The sequence below is a fragment of the Physeter macrocephalus genome, chromosome 4 (genome assembly GCF_002837175.3).
Source record: "Physeter macrocephalus isolate SW-GA chromosome 4, ASM283717v5, whole genome shotgun sequence".
Lineage (NCBI taxonomy): Eukaryota > Metazoa > Chordata > Mammalia > Artiodactyla > Physeteridae > Physeter > Physeter macrocephalus.
In genome coordinates this window covers 83,435,125-83,457,078 of record NC_041217.1, presented here as the reverse complement: position 1 = coordinate 83,457,078, position 21,954 = coordinate 83,435,125, and the positions used below count along the sequence as shown (strand labels likewise).

Genomic DNA, 21,954 nt, shown 5'->3' with positions numbered 1-21,954 from the left:
ATGCCGCGGAGCGGCTGGGCCCGTGAGCCATGGCCGCTGAGCCTGCGCGTCCGGAGCCTGTGCTCCGCAACCCGCAACGGGAGAGGCCACAACAGAGGAAGGCCCGCATCCCACAAAAAAAAAAAAAAAAAAAAAAAAAAAATCAAAAAATAACAATTATTGGTGAGGATATAGAGAAATTAGAATCTTTGTACACTGCTTGTGGGAATGTAAAATGGTGCAGCTGCTATGGAAAACAGTATGACGGTTCCTCAAAGTATTAAAAATAGAATTACCATGATACAGCAATTCCACTTCTGGGTATATGCCCCCTCAAAATTGAAATCAAATCAAGGACACGAAGAGATACTTGTGCACCTACGTTCATAGCAGCATTATTCCAATAGCCAAAAGGTGAAATGTCCACTGTGGATGAATAGAAAGCAAAATATGGTACATACATACAATGGACTATTACTCAGCCTTAAAAAGGAAGGAAATTCTGACACGTATTATAACATGGATGAACCTTCAGGACATTATGCTAAGTGAAATCATCCAGGACGAAAAATAAACGTCATGGGAATTCCCTGGCAGTCCAGTGGTTAGGGTCCCACACTTCCATTGCAGGGGGCACAGGTTCAATCCTTGGTCAGGGAACTAAGATTGCACAAGCTGTGCGGTGCAGCCAAAAAATAAATAACATAGAAAAGAATAAACATCATATGATTCCACTCTTATGAGGTACCTAGAGTAGTCAAATTTACAGATAGAAAACAGAATTATGGCTGCCAGTGGCTGGAGAGAGGGAGTGGTGGAGCTGCTGAATAATGGGTGTAGAATTTCAGTTTTACAAGATGAAAAAAGTTCTGTGGATGGATGGCAGCGATAGTTGCACAAAAATGTGAATACATTTAAAGTCACTGAGCTGTACACTTAAAGATGGTTAAAATGGTAAATTTTATGATATGTATATTTTACTACAATTAAAAAAAAAAAGGCAAGAGCATAGCTGAAGTGGAAAAAAAAGAGGTGGGTCCCTGCAAATGTGGGTGAAAATAGACTAGTGAGTCAAGTTACGTTTAAGCACTTTGGATTAACTTGTTATGAAGAAGCACTTTATGAAGCCCTTGATTGACGTTTCTGTTCATTAGCATTTTCATCGATCAGCTTCACTTGGGGACACCTCCATTATGATTCACATCACTTCTGTTCTCCTTGACCTCTAAATGTTGATAGGTCCTGAAGAGCATCTCTTTGAGACTCTCCTTGTATTGGCGTGGCAGCGTCAGCCTCCTGTCTTCACATCTCATTTTGGTGTGTAAGCTTTCTATAAATTAACATCTCATGCCTGACCTCTCAGCCCAGCTGCATGTCGGACTGCAGCTGCCTGCTAGACATCCCTCCAGCATCTCAAACTCAGCTGGGCCCAAACTGGACTCATCAGTTTTTTTTCTTGTTCTGCTGAGTTTCTGGTTTCCATGGAAGGCACCATCATTCTTCTGGTGCCTCAAGTGTAAAGCCAACAACTTTGAATCCTGTTTCCCTCTCCCTTCTTCCAGATTTGCTCAGCTGTCAGCTCTGCAGGGTTTTCCACCTGTGTTCACCACATCCTGTGCATGTGCCCTTGTTTCCCCGTGCACTGCCTATGCTAGCCCAGCCCTTGGTCCACTCTCGACTGGACCGCTGCAACTTGCCTGCTGGTCTCTTCGTCTCCAGTCTCTCCCAATGGGCTTGCCACAGCTGTGCGGGGGGTGCAGCTGTGAACCAGCCCAAGGAAAGCCAGGGAGAGGCCAGTCCTGTTCCCTGAGCTAGAAGATCAGACATGAGGATAGGGCTTACTTCAAAGAGGAGCAGAGCAGGACAGGACAAATCATAAAGTCCCGAGTGGCTTGTCTCTGAGAAATAGCCTGAGGAGGTGAGAACTGGGTAAGTGGATGAGGTGTGGCAGCTGGACTAAGTCTCAGATTCAGGCAAGTCTTGAAGTTCCAGGTGATCAGCCCTTTTGGGAGCAGAAGCCAAGCCTCCAATGGGGGGTGGGCAGCAAGTCTGTTTCCCAGTGGAGGCAGCTGGCAAGAAGTAGGCGGGGGCCAGGGTAGGGGAAAGGAGCGCTTCTCGGGCAGAAGTCCAGCATTCTGTCTGGGAAGACCAGTGCAAGCAAGGGAGCAGTGATGCTCAGGGGGCTGCTTGTCTCCCCTGGATGCAGGCGGCTTGGCAGCCCTGGGAATTCCTCAGCTCCGGGTCTTCACGTGTATGGACCCCTCAGCCTGGAATGTGCCCCCTCCTCACAACTTCCACATCCCCAAGTCCTACCCATCCTTAAAAGGTCTAGATCAGGGGCTCCTTCTTCCTTGAGCTGTCACTCAATCTGCAGAGCTGTGGTATTCTTTCTTGGACTTCTGTAGCCTTTTATTTCACCTCCCTTCCTGCATTTACCACTTTCTACCTTGGACTAGAGTTACTTATGTTACCAAGTTACTAGACTAAAAAGCTTTTTGTGGGCAAGATTCAAGTCTGAGGCCAGCACAAGTGTGTGGCCCAATATATAGCTGGGTGACTCAATGTACAGTCCTTGATTTCATTCAAAAATGAATAGACCACAGTTTCCCTTTATTAGTTTCTTGGAATCAGCCCTTCAGTAGCTGTCACCCTTCACGGGTCTGTGAAGTTCACTGTGGTCCTACCAAGTCCTGATGACCAAATATTTCTACTTCTTCTTCCTCCGGGAGCTTGAACCCCTTATGTTTTGGAGGCCACATGAGTAGTTCTGGGCAGCGAACTGTGAAGGAAAGTGACATATGTTCCTTCTGGGCCAGAACACTGAAGCCAGGATGAGACCCTTCCGAGTGCTCTCTACCCTGGGGCGTGGCAACTGGCAATGTCTGAGATGTTGGCTGCTCTGTCATCCTGAGTTCCCCTGAATCAATCCACTGAGCAGAGCAACCCCTTGCTGACCTGTGATGAACATCTAGCATGAAGAAGAAATAAGCCTTTGTTGTTTTCAGTCGCTGAAATCTGAATGTTGTTACTGCTGTATAACCCAGTCCAGCCAGCCAGACGCATTTACCCTGATGGCTGATCTGCTCTAGGTGTGACTAGCACATCATCAGATCCTGGTGGCTGGTGGGTGACCTGATGGGAAGTCAGAAGCAAGAGGAAGCTGCATCTTTGGGCAACAGAGTGCTTCTCTCAGCAGTTTGGCTCCCTTGGTGTCATCTCACTGTGGAGTGTCAGTAATTTAGAGGCAGATGTGCAGGAAGAGATAGTACCTTCCACTCTCTACTCTATGGGTTGCTTTCGAAATTAATTAAAAGCTGGGGGTGAGCAGAGAGGATATTCTATTAAGTTAGAATGTTTTTGTTTTTGTTTTTTTAATTTTCGAGTCTGCAACAGGATTTTCTCGAGTTGTGTTTTATGAGAATTAGCAGGATTCCTCTCCCGGTAGGCGAAAGCATTGCACTTTCCGTATGAGTGTGTGACCCCTTCCCTAGAGAAGCTTCAGCATCTGGAGTGGCTGCTTGTTGAGCTCAACAGCTGAGAAAACAGCAGAGCCCCGTGTACCAAATGCTCTGTGAACTACAAACCTGACAAAACACAGGTGGATTCCAGCCTTCCGGGGTACACAGGTATTCCTTGGGCAGAATAAAATATGAACAAGCCCTTCTGCTGTACCTTGATTGAAGGGAAGTGGTTATCTATGTGAAACACAGATTAAAAATAAAAGCTTTCCAGTGTCCTGTGTGTGTGCTGACTGCTAAACCTCAGGAATGTACGATGATAAGAGAAATGGGCAAGAGGAGATTTCATTGAATAAAAACTCCAGGCTGTGACAAGGGTGGGAAGACACAAAGCAGTAATTAACAACATACTTTTTAAAATGACGATGCAATTAATTGCATCCTGAGTGTAAGGGGAGGGGAGGGGAGAAGCATTGTTCAGCCTAGAAACACTGCTCCATAAAGGGAACTTTGCACTTTCAAAAAAACATCGATGTACAAAAGGCCCTGGTTATCGTGACTTCAGCGAAGCTCACATCACCAACCCAAGAAAGAGGTTACTCGTGGCAGAGGAAGCTGACAAATGAATCAACCTTGTATTTCATTTTATTCTGCAACGTGTAATCATTTTATGCTTGTCTTTGAGGGAGAGAGATCAGGGTAGACAATGAAATGGGCAGAAATTCAGGTTCCATTCATGCTTTGGGTTGAGGACGAGTCTCCCCTGAGGATGCTGAAGGCGGGGGTCCAGGAGCTGAGAGCCTCCCTGGGGTGGGCTCCCCAGCCTGTAGACATTTACTAAAACTGCCGTAGCGGGAGTGGTAGCAGTTGATCAGGGGAGTGTGGAGGCTAACGATAATCTGCTCAGGAAATGATTTTTCACAGCCACTGGGAGGCTCACTCGTGTGAGATGGCTGCTTGGACATAAAAGGAATGCCTAAGAGCAGTGACTCTTCCATGATTTGCGCTGATCCTGTTCCCTTCTCCAAAAGGTTAGAGCAGTCCTCCCCATCTGCCTACAGGTTTGAAGATGACAGCTGGACATGCATTTCAAGCTCACTTCTGGAAGGAACCCCTCACACTAATTTCTGGGCTCCTTATGAAGCTGGAAAGTCAATGCCCCCTTCATAGTTACAGGACCCCCCAGCACCTGCCCAATGATTGAGATGGCCATCTTGATGGGGTCATTCTAGAGTCAAGAAACAGAATGAAGCTCATGGCCTGTTGGAAGTCTTGTCATGACCTTGAGTTTTTTCTTCTCTCAAGAGAACATCCAGCCGCAAGACCACTTGACTGGGAAGGCCTGTCAGTCACAGGACATTTGGGGAGAAAACTTATCTTTACACCAATGACACATCAGCCCCTAGCCTAAAGCTCAATACAGGGTGAATTCTCAGTTTATCTATATATTTTTAAGATGAAAACTTCTTTTGCCACAATATCCTGTTACCTCCTGCCCAATCTGGTCATTTTTAGGACGTAGAAGACACTACCCAAAGTTATATCAGCACAGAAAACTGATAACTTGGCTTAAAACAAGGGTTACTTTATTGAATTGCTGCTCCTAAAGCATGTGACATATTTAAAGAGTGAGACACAAGGTGTGTGAACAGTTTTTACATTCTTGACCTGCCATTGTTGAAGGAAGCGCTCCTTCAGCAGACTTGCCTCTTGCCAGTCACATACACAGCTCTGGAAATTGGCATTTCACAGCCACAAACTGAAGTGAAAACCCACCCACACATCTACCAGGGCTATACAGACTGAGATGGAGCAAATCAATGTAGTTCTAGAGGGTTGGTGGGAAGGCCACTATTAACCCAACAGAAATGTACGATTACAATACAGAATAGTTCAAACATTCTTTTTTCCTAAACTGAATTTGATCTACGGTAGAGATTTAAGAAAAAAAAAAATCCTTCACTACCACTGAAGCAAACAAACACTGAAGTCCTTAATAATCTATAGAACTAAAGTTTAAGATGAACATTGTCCTAGCATCAAGGGGGCTGAAATAGACTTAAGCTGACTTGGTTTTAATCAAGAAGGTACTGTTCATAAAAAGATAGACTACACCTATTCCTTGGATTTCAAAACTTCCCATTCAGAAAAGAACATTTTATGTAGTCTTTTCTTTGATCTCTTTAGGCATTTTAAACAGTTGCTTGATACTTCATGGAACTATAAAGCTATGTATAACGCAGAAATCATTCCAGAACATACGTGCTTCCTTTTATTTTTTACAGTGAAGGTTATTTTTGAGAACAAAGATCTTGTTTTCAAACAAATATGGTCATTAACTGTGGTGCGCCAGAAAACATAGGGCGTGTTGGTTTGAACAGAATCATTCCTAAAGAAAGTGACTCAGTTCCCATGAGGAATCAAGACATGTTCAATTCAGGAGGAACGTTCACGAGGACTGGGAGCGAGGAGCCCTGCACGACCAGCTGAAGGTTCACAGATAGCTCGGAGTGCTTCCAATTTCAACGTGGGGCCAGGAGTCCACATCTCGGTTTATGTCACATCAGCAAAGAGCTTCTAAGAGCCGTAAGTAGTAGCCTTTGTAAAGGCTCTTCGCCAGATATGCACCTTCCCGAAGCCCACTTAACAAAGTAGCCATTGCCCATACCACTTCCCTCTCCTCCGGGGTTACGGAGGTCAGTGGAGACACAAAATTTCAGAAACTCGAACCACCTCCCCCTCAAAGACGACTATTTTACACTGTATTTAATAGAACCAATGTCAGGGCTCTCCCCTCTTTTTTTTTTTTTTTCTCTTCTTTTCTTCCTGACAGCAGATCCATAAAAAGTGAAAGAACCAGAAAAACATCACCTTGGGAGACAGAAAAGACTAAGACAGATCTGACCACATGACAATTGTCTCGGCCTTGACCTACACGGGGCAGCTAAGACTCCGGAGTGAGAGGCACCGCCCCTACCACCGCTGCCGCACAACACTGTATTTAGACGGTTGAACAAGTGCAAAAAGAACCCTGCTGAGTCTCGGTGTGGCCCGGCCGCCGCCGTGCAGCTCAGGGTGTCGGAGGTGGTCTCGGAGACGGGCACGAGCTCTCGCTGTCGAAGCTGGCAGCTCGGCCCTGCCACTGCGGAGAGGAGAAAAAGCCGCTTACCCGTTGCCAAGAGAATGTACATTTCAACTTTTGAAACTCAGCCGGCCCATGCACTGAATTCACCTTTTCCCGGCTTTTCATAAGCTTTTGTGAATTTTGCTGTTAGCCATGCAAAAACGTAAGGAGATCAGCTTTCGAGCTTCTAGTTTGGAAGGCCTGATTTTTAGGAAAGACCTGCTGCAGAGATAATGAAAGCTTTCTTTAGCGTGTGGAATGCATGTGTGCAGGTGTGTGTGTGTGTGTGTGTGTGTGCACCCGCGTGCGTGCGTGTTAGTCAATGAGGTGCTATGACTGAACCATTTCTGAATGCTTCAGCCATTTTTCACACTGCAAATCGGATTTTGTTAGCAGCGAAAGAGGCCGTCTGCAGAGTATGCCCTTACTGCCAAGATCCTGCAATCATGAATTCTTAGCAATTTGTCTGGGAGCTGTTCGTACAGCTAACGCCCTGATCTTGCTTCAGCGCTGGGCTCTCCTCTTCAGTCTGAGTGCTTCCCGGGGGCCTTCACACTCAACTTGTGAAGAGGTGGGAGGAGATGGCAGCCCCCTGCCCTTTCGGGTGCCTCCACCTTTCTTTTCCTCCCTCTCCTGTCTCACAGGCTGCCACCCCCTCAGCCTGACTCTAACCCCTCTGTGAAGAGGGTGATGTAATGAGGTGTAATGGAGTGAGGAGAGGGCTGAGGATGGATGACCCACGCTTGGGCCATCGAACCCTTCTTTACATTGAAAAGCCAGGCAGAGCTGGAGCAATGTTTTCTGGACAAGGATCTGACCCTGTGAATATTCTAGACCCGTCTGGTGACGGTATAACTTCAAAGCAAGTCAGTGTCCACTGCTCACTCCATCCTTTCTGTGACCAGGGGAGACGCAATACTCTCCTAGGTGCCTGCAGGAGAAGGCTCCAGGGAAAGAAGTTAGGTACGTGGGTGAGATGGCCTTTCTGAACCTGAAGTGCAGCCCCTTTTGCTTCGCATGGGCTTTTGGGGTCTCCACCTGGAGTGATGGGGCTGAGGAGAAGTGGACTACACCTTTGTGTTATGTGTAGGGGTAGGATGGGGAAGGACGCGGTCCCTCCTCCACCCGCCGCCTCACAACACAGGCCTTTCTAGACAGAGCCGAGCCACTGAAGGATTAGACCATCCCTTCCAGCATCTCCTGTGGGAACCCACAACACAGAGGAGAGACCCAGACCTGCTGATTGCCTTCATGTTCCTGGCTCTTAGGAAAGCCTCTGTTACCTGTCCCCGGGCTCGGTCCTTCATGGTCCCTTAGTACCCACTGGACAGGCCAACCTGCAGATCTTTACAAGTAATCAAAGGCTGGACAGGCAGGTATTGATGACCACCATAACGTGACCTGGGCCTGAGTAATCTTAGCATGTGAAACCCGAAGGCAGGCCTGGGGGATCATCCAGGCTAGCTCTTTTGTTCTTGCAGATAAGAAAACCAAGACGCAGAGGAGTGAATGCATAGCTAGTTAGGAGCAGAGCCAGGATCTGAGGCCAGGTCTTCTAACTCCATCCACACTCAGCGTTCCCTCCGCTCCATCCGGTGGCCACCTTTGCACCTGGCCACATCAGGAGAAGAAGGAGACACACAATGGAATAAGAAACCTAACCTCTTTGGTGCCATACCAGGTACTTACTCCTAACTCCGGTGGCAGTCTCTCTGCTTGCAGCATCCACGTGAGTGAAATCACGACCGAGGGTTTCCCTGGTGAAATATTTTACATAAATAAATGCCTGGTTTTTGAGCCCACTGTGACTTCTGACTCAAGTGTTTCTTAATCAAAAGGTGACATAAGATGATTACTAATGCTTTCATTTAACAGATCTTCATTTTAGAACTTCTGCTTTTTCTGTTACAACCTTTAACGTCGGTGAAAGGTACATTGTAATTACTGGCTTCTCCCCTGGGTAAGCATGCCTCTTAAACAACCTGATTGATAGGCCAGCTCAGAGGAGAAAAAAAGAAATGGCTACACAGAGTACATCTTTTTTCCTTTATATAATAGATCAAAGAGAAGTCACATGGAGCATAATTGTTTATTCAGGACAAATGAAGAAGGCACACTGGCTCCCCTGCCAGCCCCTGATTTTTCCTGTGACGATAAACAGAGAGAGGAGATGAGGTTCCTGGACAATGGGAAGATGAATGGTTCCTGCAGGCTTATCATGGTGGCTCTGAAAGTGCAGTGAATTGGTCCCCGGGACACCAATGAGGATGATTATTCAAGGGCGGCTGTGGTCCAGTGAGATCTTTTATTGTTCTGAAATGTGTGACATTCGAACAGAGATATAAAATCTCTGGCAGATGATCTGAATTCGACCCTTTGTAGTAAACCTCCTTGGAGAAGATCGCTGGTCAGCGTGGGCTCTGTGTGTGGTGACAGTGACAGCACGTAGCATTGGGCAGGAGTGCTGAGAGGAAAGAGGCCACAGCCTCTGCTGGGGAAGGATGCTCACTGTGGCTTAAACAATTTTTATTCATGAAAAAATCCCAGCAGGGAAAAATACCTTTTCAGTGAATTTGTTCCTTCAACCTAATTGTAAAACCCCAAACAAACAAGCCAGTATGGTGCCCTCTGTTCTCGTTAATAAAAAAGAAATGATCACAGCACTTGAAACTCCTCTAAGAAAGGTGGAATATAAATATAGTGCTTTCTAGATATGATGCCATTTATCTTCCCAGGAGTGGGAGAATCAGATTTTTGTATGTATTATACAAACGGGAGAAACAAGTTCCAGGAGCAAGGTTCTTGCTCAGTGTCCAGAACAGGATCAAAAAGAAGGCAGGAGCTCTAAGGATGATTGAGATGATAAATGTTCAAGTACAATGCATCACATGAACACAAAGAGGGTTTACTTAATATTATCCTAGTGGGTTTTTAGATGCATCTCTATAAAGGTACTTAAACTATGGATGCTAAAAAGTGTAGGTACACATTTTTACAAATTTGTACTGAAGAAATCCTAAGTTGCCAAGATGAATGTCATTTTCAGCTTCTTCATACAGAGAAATGATCAGCTGAGCAGAAAATGGAAGGCCAGGGAGTTGGGGAAGGGAAAGTCTCGGGAACTTAGTGTGCAAGGTCAAGAAAAAAGTAAACCCAAAGGATATGAATCAATTTATTCTCTTTTCGTTTTCCATATACTGTTACTTTCCCTTTTCTGTCTCATCAAATATTCATTTTCAAGGGCTTGGTTCTACTTTATCTTTCTTTTGTAGTCTGGACCAGTGAGTCGGAGTTCTCAAAGAAACAGGACTTGAAATCAATTATTTGGCTTAATTAGGTGGTATTCATCATGGAGAGCGATGCTGGGGCCAAGCCCCAGCCCCTCTGTGCTACCCTGCACCTCAGCCCCATCTCCAGCCACTGTTGGCTGGTTACTCCAGTCTGTGTGGCCAGACTAACCCGGTAACAGCAATGGATTATTGCAGCTTCAAGGTCAGAAAGGTGATGCAAGATGTGAGCTCACCTGCCACCTGTCATCCTGTCATTTGGGGCCAGAGTTTCCTAGAAAAGCTGAGATGGGAGGAGCCCAGCCCCTCATTTTACCAACCAGGAAACTGAAGACCAGGTGGGGCAGTGAGGTGCCTGAGGCCCTGCAGCCCATCAGAGGCCTCTCAGCTCCCATTCCTTGCCCCTGCCCCACGCCATCCTGAACGTTTTAGTATACTTATTCTATCCTTAAATGTCTGCAAAGGGTTTTAAAAGGAGGGGTGCCACACCCCCTCCCTAGACTGAATCAGCCCTGCAGTCGGTGAGGTGCTGGATGCCCACTGGCTGCCTCCTGTGTAGGTGCAGGCTGGTTGAGCGTACCTCACCCACACCCTGCAGAGAGGGCCTTCTGGAAGAAAGGGGAGCCCAGGAGCTGAGGGACTGGCCTCACTCATTAAAGCTCCAGAGCTGTGGTAAAATCAAGGCAAACACCAGACAGAAATGTGAAGCCTCACACTGCTGTCAACAGGTGCCAGCAGGCTAGACCACTCTGAGAGGGAAGAGGAGACGGCAGATTCTCTGGGTTTGCTGCCCACACCTTTTCTGTGTCATAGAACATGGGGAAGGGGTTACGCTGTTTTTAAGCTGAGGGGTCATGTGGCTTATTTTTTTTATTAGTAGATTTTCCAATTTTTATACATCTCTCTAGACTTCCTGGCTGGAAACCTATTAAAATGAGTGAATGATCACCTGGCTTTCTAGGATATGGGTGGAAGTAATAAGATGAGGTTTAAAACTCGCTTGGCTACCCCCATGTCCCAAACCATTTAAGAAAATGCCGGCCGGAGGACCATGAAGGTGATAAACGGCAGGATCTTAAATTGGTGCCGTTTGGTGGAGGTGGGGCAGACTGTGTCAGTGGAAGGAACATTTTCTTTGCAGCTGAGCGAGCAATAACTAGCTCAAGATTATGCTGCAAGTTGGAAAGGTCCAGGGCTGGAGCCCAAGTCTTGGGACTCCCAGGCAGTGCTGTGTCCATTATGTCTCTGTTAGGATCCGGCTGGAAACTGGGCCACCTTGAAGCCACACTCTCTTCTCCAACAATGGGGAGAAGCAACATTCATGAGGGTAGGATCCTCTCTCTGGCCAGCTCCATCCACGCGGCGAGAACTGCCCCCAGGACCGTCTGGCTAGAGCCTCAGGGAACTGACTGCTTCGACAGGAGTAGAATTTCTTGCCAAGTTCTGATCTCACCCTCTTGGGGCTCTCTCTGAAAGGACTGACTTGGCTCAGCGGCTTCGTGGAAGCATTCCGGGCCTGGCACAGTGAGCTGCTGGGAAGGCTTCCTCCAAGTTTTTCTTTTCTGTTTTGAACTCAGTGTCACTTTCAATATACTCAACATCAAAGACTTTTTGTCAAGCAGTTTCCCATCATCTTCCCCCATTTCCTTTCTGCCTGTTACACCCTGGGTGAGAAGCGTGTACCCCCGCCCCAGCGCCCCCCAAGGACCCACAAAGGCGAGGTCTCGCAGCAGCCAACTGCCATTCTCCAGCCCACGCTGCCATGCAGCAAACATGCCAAGGGCCAAGCGCGACCTCACCCACCTCTCTGAAGGATTTCTTTACCTCCACCAAGGAGTGCCAGTGTGCGATGGGCTTCCGCGGGTATGCCAGCATCTCGTTCCAGTGGTCCCTGCCCAGGCCTTCGGCACTGATCCCCACACGACAGACTCCTATGATCTCATTGTGGCCCACTCTAAGGGAGAAACAAAGGGCCCAGCATTGGTGACCAGACATGCTCTCAGAAAGGGAAGTCCCGCGGTCTGGGTCTCAGCCCCCCAGGTCTAACTCAGAATACTGAGCTCTGTAAACAGATGCTTGGCAGGGCCTCGGGGTGCCAGCGGCAGTGAAAATACTGCCCAGCCTCCTTGGGTGGACATTGGACACAGACAGATGAGCAAAAGGTTCTTAACTTGTTTGGAATCTCAGGAATGGTGGGTAGATGGCCTAAGTCTCTTCCTTTATTTGACTCAGCGAGCACTTGAGACATTAGTGCTATTGGGAAATAAATCAACCTGCTCTGAGTACCATTTCTCCATACCTAGCAGCCGTGATGTGATTTACTCACTCAGCAAGAACATCAATCATCACTCATATTTGTTCACCCAGCATCTACTATGTCTGGGAACTTGTGCTAAAGATCCTGGATTGAGGCTTTACTGCATGTTTTTTTTTCTCCTTCACTGAAAGTGACACCTGGAGAGAAGGAGGCACAGTGGCTGAAGTAGTTGGAGAATGTGTTTGAGCCAGCCTTGACGGGGATGCAGGATTTGGAAAGTGGTAGAGAAGAAACACATACAAGGTGGGGGAAATCAAGTTGGATGGATATGCTGGGTCCAGATCTGGAAGGTCTTGAGAGTCCAGGGGAAGAGCTTGTCCAGACAGCAGGAGCTACTGATGGTTCTCGAGAGGGGCAGGCCCAGGAACAAAGTGGTCTTTTAGGAAGGTGTGCCTTGGTATGTTGGCTGGGTTGAGGCAGGAAGTGATGAAGGCAGGGGTCAGCTAGGGGGCTGCACAGACATCCCCAAGTGGGAGTGGTAGCAGCAGTGGAAATGGAGAGGCGGGGGTGGGGGGCAGGATTCTGAAGGACAGATGCCAGATGGAGGAACGGGAATAGTCGGGGGTGAATTCAGGTAAATGGATGGATGGGGCAGCCCCTGATGGAAATGAGCCCATTGGGAAGTGAAGCTTGAGCTTCTACTTTGGGAGGGAATCCATGCTTTTCCTCAAACTCCTGTACCCTCCTTGAGTGGAGCCAGATTTGAGACCAATGAGTGTCTGAGCCATGAACCACAAGGTCCAAGGTCAAAGAGCCCTGTGCTGCACTGGGGTGGGGACGAGGGGCCGGGAATCGTGGCCCTCAGGGACCTGTACCTACCGATCATAATCCATAACTGAGATGAGCAGGCTGACTTGATCCATATTCTCCGGGGGAATGTCAAAGATGATGGCCTCATTGTAGACGGGGTTGAGGGTGTTCTTCTTTATGGTGGTTTTCTTCTTCTTCAGTCTCCGCCCGTCACAAAGCAGGGACACTTTGACGTACGGATCTGTGCCAATGGGGACAGTGAGAAGGGAAGAGAGCGTGTTAAACAGATGTCCTTAAACATCATGTGCAGCAGAAGAGGATGGAAGCCCCAGACCTACTGTTATTCTCAGATGGTAACAGTGGGTTGTTAAAATAATTAAACCACCTTGTATTTATGTAGCACACCTGTCTCTGCGGATGCTCTGTGCTTAATAAACACAGTCTTTGGCGACCTCAGGCTTCTTAGGAGAGTGCTTAACGGACTTTCACTAATGGGGAAGCTGGCCCCAAAACAGACAGGATACTTGCCCATGGGTATGCAGTTCACGGCCTTAAATCTCAGCTCCATGGTGGCTGGCTGGCTCCAAAGGGTGGGGAAGCTGAACAAAGGCACTCTGTTCCTTTCACCTACTTGGAGCCTTTTCTCTTTCTGGGGGGTCTTGTCAGCATTATTAACCAAAGCATAAAGTGGGTAAAAATAGAATTGATGACACCCAAGGAGTAGCAATGAGACAGAGTAAATGAACAGCGACAGTCACGGTGCTTGTCTGGTCCTCCCTACCTGAGGACAGGATTATGGGTCTTATTGTCCCATCAAGCTCATTTCCATCTGGCATCAGGGAGGGGGTAGGAGCCCTGCTTTCTGCCTCCCCGGAGGCTGTTTCCTGCCCACTCTGGGCAGTGGAGGAGGAGGGGACCGTGGCAGGGGGAGCGAGTGAGGCAGCCTCCTGGGACTCAGGGTGGCCGGCTGCCATTTCATCTCTCAGTGGGATCTTGGAATCTCTCCAGCCCTTGAGGAGATGTCTTTTTACTGACCTCCCATGCGCCTCCCATTCTTGTCTCTTCTTTAGTTTTCTGAATGGGTATTTCATGGTCAGCTTCCTACCCTGAAATTTTCTACTCATCCAAGTGAAGTGACACCGATTGTATCTCATCGCTCAGGTGTCTCAATCACTGTCATAATTGTTATGACAACTCAAGAAACAGGAGGGCAACTCACAGGTAATAACAGCTTTTGAGACACTGATGTGCTGAGACTCCTGCTTGCCCAGAAGCCAGGGCTCCTGTGACTCTGTCAGGAGGTGCGGACCAAGCAGCCACTTCCAGCTCCTCATTCACAGGCGTATGGCTGTATCTCCTGGGCACCCAAGTACCCAACGAGGCACTCATGCTCCCTGGGGAATTGTTCAGGTGGCAGAAGAGGTGCACAGCTTTGGGGAAGCTACAGAGAGCCGTGACATGGGATCAGAAACTCAAGCCTTAAAGGCAGTTCTGTAGATGCCCACGTGTGCTATGGACTCACCAACGTGACAGCAGCAGCTGTGCCTTAGCCATGGGGGCACTTGGGTTTATGGGGGACCTGGGGAGATCATGAGGTGTTTAATCACCCTGCTGTCTCTGACGACCCATTTGCAAGGGTTCTCTCTCAGGAGGATGTTCAGTAAAAAGGAAGGAGGAGTTCATAGAACTGCTGTGAGATAGCTTTCTCGTGTCCGCAGGCTCCATTCTCTATGGATACGCCCCGGACAGTGTTTAGGTCCAAGCAGATGGGTGGGATAGCTATCTCCGAGACCTGTTGTTAACTTGGCAACCTCTATGCTCCTGAAGTGTGAACATTGCCTTGGAAAGCGTCTTCAGGCTTGAGGCTGCCCAAGTGCTGCCTCATCCCCTGCCATGCCTATTTCCATACACGCCCACAGCGGAGCAAACCTCCATGTCACCAAGCTTGGAAAGATGTGACAGAGCCAACTGTCCCACGGGCCACTAGGCAAATGCCTGATGATTAGCTGGAAGATTCTCAGCTTCCTTCCCCACCTCTATTCACTCGTATGAGGCGTATCTAATTTATAAAATTCAGTGGGTGTTTCCCTTGAAGGAACCCATACTCTCACCATCATCCAAGAAGCTAAGCAGAGAGAGGACTGTTCCTTAGGGTTTTTGCTCTAGGGCAGAAGCCTGTGTTTCTAATGAAATGCTGGCTCCAGATGACCTTTGAGGCCCTTTCCTCTCCAGCAGCCTATGATGTTTATGCAGCTGAGGGAGGAGACAAAGAGACCAGCAGTGTGTTTCAGCCTCCTTGTCATGAGGGCCATCATAATTCAGCATGCAGTATGTGCCAGGCACCACACTAAGAGATTTACACATATCATGTCATTTAAACTTCATGTCAACCCTACAAAATATTCATCATCCCCCTCTTATAGTTAGGGAAATTGAGGTTTGAGAGATTAAGAAACTTGCCTAAGATTGCAGCTTAGGTCTGACTCCAAAGTTTACATTTGTAACCACTAGACTTAAAGCAGTACGGACCAGATGTGGCAGAGATGGGTGTGTTTATTCACTCATCATCCCTTTGGGGTATACTGATCCTTATTATTATTTTGTATTATTTTTTATTGTCATGGTTCTAGTGGATAGGCTTAAAGAATTGATTCACGACTAGTTTAGATAGAGGAGAATAGGAAGATCCTTGGTTTTAGAGGTCAAAGTCATATAAATCAAGAACAGGCAATCAATGAGCTCCATCCACTCCCTAGTTTAGTCCAACATCAAGGCAGTCTGGGCTGAAGGCAACCTCAAACTTATCCTCCAAAACAGGAGATCTAGTTTGAGAGGCCCCTGGCAGGTGTGTCCCCACTGCATCACCCTCTGACAAAGTTCTTTATCCTATAAATTCATTCATTCATTCATCATTCAATACATACTTATTCAATGCTTATTGTGTTCCATGAACTGTCCCAGACACTTGCTTACCTCAATGAACAAAATAGAAATCCCTAGCAAAAAGAGGACTCCTGAATTTTCAGAATCAAGCTGAGATTTAATACCAGATTCCAAACCCAGGTAGAAAAGAGAGGCAGTCATGAGAGGGAGGTTAGAACTTAGCGTGAGAAAAGTCTCTCACCCCCAACCCTCTGATGTGGAACAGCCTTTACGATTACCTTGGCGGCTTTGCTGTAAGCTCTCTCTCTAGCACATCAATTTAATTACACCAGAGAAGATAGTGTGGGGACTTGGGTAGTAAAATCCTATTTCCTTCAGCAGTCTTGAGAGTCCTCAGCGAATTTCCGTCCCTGCACACGCTTATTTTGATAGTAAAATGAAATCTACATTGGCTGTATTTTTGGAGGAAGCCAGCTTGCTGCTGCCTAAGAGCTTTGCACGAGTCGGAAGAGGTTCTTTAAACTCCTCACCACATCCTGATGAGGGGTGGTAGCTTCAGTGGAAGGAGAGGCATCAGGGCAGGTGCTAGAGGCATTGGGTCAGCTATCTGGGGCAGCTTTTGGCCTAGAAGGTATGAGTGTTGCAGAGAGACAGTGCGGGCTGGGAGCAGAGGCTCTGAGAGATTCAAAGCCACAACAGATACACTTCACTTCAGCGTTTCTTGACCACCCTTCCCTGAAACCTCGTATTTCAAGGCCTAATATCTCATCTTCTTCCAAATGCACCAATTTGGGCATGGGCCCAGATGTTTTCAGCTAGACGGTCACCTCTTTATGGCAACGGTGATTACACTAAGGAAATAATTAATGAGTAAAAGGAAAAATCTTCCATATACTCCCAGCCAAGTTCAGAGGCACCTCTGGAGTGGATTTATGTTGCTAACTGGAATCTCCAGAAGAGCCTTTTGGGTAGGGGTCTAGGGAAACAAACCAAGCCTTTCCCTGCATTTGCCACTGAGTGCAGCCCAGGCTGTTCTACGTGCCTGCTCTTTGGGATGCCCTACCCCATCCCTTGGGCTAATTTGAGCTGACACTGGGAAGGAGGCTCCTGGGACTCCTCTGTTACATCAAAACTCAAAAACCTTCTCTGACAGTGACTTGCAGAATCATGGAAAAGGATCAAACCTCTGACACCAGATCCAGCCTGAAGACTCTGAGGCTGCATCCAAACAAGCATCTCCTCGGTTGCTAGAACAGGACTTCTTTCTCCTGCTGTACCTAGCAGCTCTCCTGGTGCTGAGACAGAGGCCCAGAGCCCTGCAGGAAAATCTCAAATACAAGTGCACTTTGCTTTTCAGCGCCTCCGTTCCTTTGACTCAGTCTGCAGGGCTGCCGTCGCTGCGTGGACCTACAAACACTTAAGACACTCAAACTTGACATAACCCTTGGAAGTCCTGAGGCCTCACACAAACTAGAAAGATGTTCCTTAATTGTTTTCTCCTATTTATTTGCTTCTTATTCTCTCCATCCTCAAAGAGAAAGAATGATAGTAATAGCTAATATCTACTGACTGCTTATTATGTGTCTGGCACATTTCTAAGCATTTATGTGAATTAACTCGTTTATCCTTAAAGCAACCTGTGTACTTTTTTTTTTCAGATCAGGAAATCAAAGCATTACACAGCAAGGAAGTGAAAGAACTAGAATTCAAAGCCAGGCCATTTGCCTGCAGGGCTGTTCTCCTGTTCGAAGAACACTGACAATTCTTCCGTCTTCTCTCTGAACACCTTTCCACATCCTAATATCTAGGCTGCTGGGAGGCCACCTGGCAAGCACTTGGGTAGGAGAGGTACCTGAGTAGCCTGTGATGTCCATCGCCTTGAGGTTCCGACATTTGATCACAGTGAGGGTGAGCCTGCCTGCTGTGGGCAGGTAGCAGAGGGAGAACATGATCTCTCCCAAATCCACGCTTTCCTGCAAAGAAGCAGACAAGAGGGCAGATGAGGGGCACACAGCTCCAGTGCAGCTGCAGGGCCACTCCGGAGCCCAGAAGAAGGCTCTCTGAGGGAGAGTGCTATGTCTTTAAGGCCTGACGTTCTGGCCTCTATGCTGAGAGTAACTGGGTATAAAGGGCAATGATAACAACGCTGGCTCTTCAGCAGAATTTGTCCCCTTCAGTATTCCTTCTGAGCTCTGATCAGACTCTGGTCCTGGTCCTCCCCCCTCACCTGCCCTACCTATGCCCTTTGGCTGCAGCCTCCAGACCACCAGGCCTTTTGGGGCCCAGCCCTATTCTCCAACTTACCCTTCTCAGTCACTGGACCCCTTGACTCCCCACCCTGCCTGGCCTGGGGTCATGACAGTATTCTGTACAAGACCCACTCTGGCCATCAGGGGTCCCCTCTCCCCACATATCTGGTTCTAGCTCTCAGCTCAGTCATTCTTTGTGAGTCCCTCTGCTTTGGCAGCTTCCTTGCCTCTCCTGAAACACATCTAGCACTCCAACTTCCAGGCTTCAGTGTGGAAGCACAGGGAGTCAGGACCTGCCCAGGATATGGTGCTGACCAAGAAGACGTACACTCGTCATTCCAAGTTTGTGCCAGGTCTTGGATCCGCTTTGTCCTTAAATGTGGTCATGCTTCAAAAATGAACCCAGCATGGAGCACACACTCTGCTGCCTCTCCTGCACCTAGAATCATCATGACCAGGGATCCCAATCCTAGGAAGTTTCTGAGCAACAGGGGATAGGAAAACGTCAAAGATGGTAAGCGTGTCCAGCTGTTGAATTAAACAGCACCCTGCTGGACTGTCTCCTCTTCCTGCTCCATGCCTGGTGGATGAGGGTGCTGTCACTGCAAAACCTCTCCCTCAGGCTCTGAGGTTGACGTGGGGCTCCAAGACATGGAGATGTTTCCTCTCTTAAATCTCCCAGACCCAGGGTAGAAGAAGAGGAGGTCGGGGTTTGGGGTGGCTCTGATTTCAGATGCAGATATCCATTTGTTCACTCATTCAGTCAGTCAGCAAGTAGTAACTGAGCACCTGCTATGTGTCAGGTGTTGCTCTGGGTACTGGAGATATGGAAAAGAACAAAATAGACAAAAATCGCTATTCTAATGGAGCTTACATTTTAATAGGGCAAAGGACAAGAAAGATGGTAAGTAAGTTGGTTAAAAGGATCAAGGAGAAAAAAGTAAGGCAGGGAAACAGGATATGAAATGCTCATGGGTGAGGCCATAGTTGTTGAAATTTTAGACAGGCTAGCCAGGGAGGCCTCCTGGAGGTGACTTTTGAGAAAGAGAGCAGTCAAGGGTGGCTCCAAGGTTCTTGTCCCTTCTCCTCACAAAGAACCACCCTCTGCTGGGGACTCCAAGAGACCCCTGATACTTGGCCTCACCTGGAGAACAACCCGCCACCCCTTCCAGAGCCTGTGGTCTCCATGCTCTCCCCTAGGTGGCACTGATACCCACCCTTTCCCTAGCCCAGGATGTGTCCTTTTTTAACCCACTGGTGAATCAAATCCCAGGAGTAGCAGGTGAATCCTCCCGGCTCTCTGGGTGAAGAGGTGGAGAGGGCGGGGGTATTGGGGGTGGGTGTGAGGGGTGGAAGGGTGGTGTCTGGCTGGGGCAGAGCTGGACACACAGTAGAGAGAGCTACCCCCACACCCCCACCCCAGCACAAGAGCCAAGACCAACACCCACAAGCTCCTGTGCCCCACTAAGCTCTTCTGTGACGGGCAGCTGCACCTCTGAGGTTCACAGCCACTGTGCAAGGCAGGGTGCATTGTCATTATTCCCTCCATCTCACAGAGAAGAACTCAGTGTTTAAACTTGGGTGTAAAGTCCCGACCAGGCTTGCATGGCTGGTGGGAGACACAGCTGGACTCCAACCCTTAGGAGAGCAATGCCCTCCCAGCCCACCTAGGGAGCACCTCAAGGTAACCCTGGCTCCTCCAGACCTTAGACCACAACTTCACCTGTTCTTCTGTTTGTATTTGCTGAGAACCTGCCAGAGGCACCATGTTTAGTGGAGTGTAACCGGTTAAAAGAAGGCACCAGGATCTCGCTCTCCCTCAGGGGAGACACAGGAAGTGGCACGTGCTGTGGGTGTATGACTGTCCTCTCATGCAGCAGGGGTCGGGTCAGCAGTGCACCTGGCTGAATGTTCCATCTCTGGCGGGGCCACCGAGGTACAAGGAGGCCCCCAGCCCCCTTTATTTCCTTGTAACTCTCCAATCCTGCCCAGACTTAGAGAAACCCTTTCAGACTCAATAACAGGAATAAGAACCAAGGTTATTGCATGCGTACCAGGCACCAAATCCTTTGCTAAATTATCTCCGTGAGTCTCGCCACAGCCCTGTGAGGTAGGTGATCTTAGTATCCCTACTGCACACAGGAGGAAATGACTATTTGGTGAAGTTAAGCCTTTCATAGGCCAGCGCTGCTGCTCTCACGCTCTCAGTGGCTCCCCTTGTTTGGCTTCTGGAATCAAGGCCCATCTTCCCAGCTTACATTCCGAACCCTCAACAACTGGGTCCTGTCTTCCCTCCTCACCTGATTATTTCTCTCTATTCCTCTATGCCAACCCTCTGCTCCAGCTGGCTGGTATATCTTTGGTCCCTTTGGCCAAAATGCCTCCTCCTCTTATCCTTGCTTGGACAATCCCATGCATCTTGTAGGGCCCAGGGCCATGCCCCTCACAGGGATCCTCGCCCAGGGTCCAGCCCACACAGAGCATATCTCCCCTTCACCCCTGCAGCGCTTTCTGTCTCTGAGCTGCTCATAGGTGTTACCGAGTCCCTGCCTTGCTGCAGCTGGGCCCTCCCATGCCGTCCAGGGACTGGAGGCCCCTTAGGGGCAGGGGCTTTGCTTTACACCTGCTGTGCTTCAGGGGTGCCCGATAGCACAAGAGGACCTACACACATGCCCGGATCATGTTAGGGCCCTGGTAAGGAATCTGGAAGCTCCTAGGGCCCCCCTGTGAGGGGGGTGAACCAAAGGCTGCTGTCACTGTTTCCCCACATGGCTACTCTGGAGCCTTCGAAGCCTGTCTTGTCGCAGGAGTCTGAGCTGATTGGTTTGTGAGCTTGGGAGACTTGCCTGGGGATGTGGGAGATCCCTCAGGGTGAACGGAATCACCTGGGGCGCTATGGGCTGCCCTCAAGGATGGCTCCTTCCAGGGAGAGCACTGACCCAGCGGGCCCCCTCCTTTTGCGGTAGAACTGTGGCAGCTGGGGGCACTTGTGGTGCTGAGTCTGCAGCGAGGTTTGGAACCCCCCACCCCCATCCTGGTCCCTGCACCGAACAGTGAGCTCCACCGTCCATCGTTGGGCCCGGACAGGAAAAGGGAGTGAGCCAATATCCCCCAACGACTTGGACGCAGAGAGGAAACTGGGGCCGGGGGGCCCGAAGCCCAGTCCAGGACCTTCTGCTGTGGGTGATTGGGCCTCGCTGCACCTGATGGCAAGATAGCTGCTCTTGGCTCCCTGGATCAAGGGGGGTATTAATTCCCCAGCACACGTAGGCAGGAGAGGACGGGTTATTTGATAAAGGAAAATAAATGGGTTACTTCTGAGTAAATAGATGGAGCTAAGCAAACAGAGTCAGCATCTCCTGGTCGCCACCTTCCTCTCTGCAAAGCCGGGCCCAGCTTGACCCCATGGGCGGCCTTCCTGGGTTCTCTCGGCATCACCCCCTTTCTCAGGGGGTTTCAGCCCCAGATCCTGTGCACCTTGCCAGCCTTTTGTCCTCATTAGGGATGTTTGCGACTCTGGCTTTAATAAAACCAGGGGTGACCAGGGGCTGCAGAACAGCCAGCGTGTTATTGCTTTCATCTTCACTCTCTGTCAGGGGAGGCCGCCATAGGGCCCCTGACTGGTAATGAGCTCCCTGGTGCTGGGGAGGTCACTGCTGTCCAGAAAGCAGCAGAATCCAAGTTGCCCCTCTCGACTGCTAACCCAGGGGCTGACAGGGTGGGTCTGAGCCCAGCAGCAGCTGGTAAGCGTCTTGGCTAATGCTTGCAGGGGGTAGGCCTGCAGTCAGGATGTCGGCTCCTGGAGCAGTCTGTCCTTACATGCATGCAGCCTGTCCAGCTACATTGCCGCCCGTTATAGCAGCACTCTCCCCTGGCTGCAGTATCCAGGCGTCTGGGCAGGAAGATC

At 48.9% G+C, this 21,954-nt stretch overlaps 1 protein-coding gene across 2 annotated transcripts in view; it reads right to left on the bottom strand.

Annotated features, from left to right (window-relative positions):
- Positions 1–6,507: 6,507 nt before the first annotated feature.
- SYT6 (synaptotagmin 6) overlaps positions 6,508–21,954 on the bottom strand; it is a 58,431-nt gene continuing 42,984 nt past the window's right edge. Inside the window, exons 4-7 of one of the 2 annotated variants that reach the window (XM_024119893.1) lie at positions 17,651–17,771; positions 12,985–13,156; positions 11,652–11,802; positions 6,508–6,579 (exon numbers count right to left, since the gene is read on the bottom strand). In XM_024119893.1, coding sequence (XP_023975661.1) covers positions 6,508–6,579; positions 11,652–11,802; positions 12,985–13,156; positions 17,651–17,771 — 516 coding nt within the window. The remainder of the gene's footprint in view (positions 6,580–11,651; positions 11,803–12,984; positions 13,157–17,650; positions 17,772–21,954) is intronic. The other variant, XM_024119894.2, reaches the window with a different exon arrangement.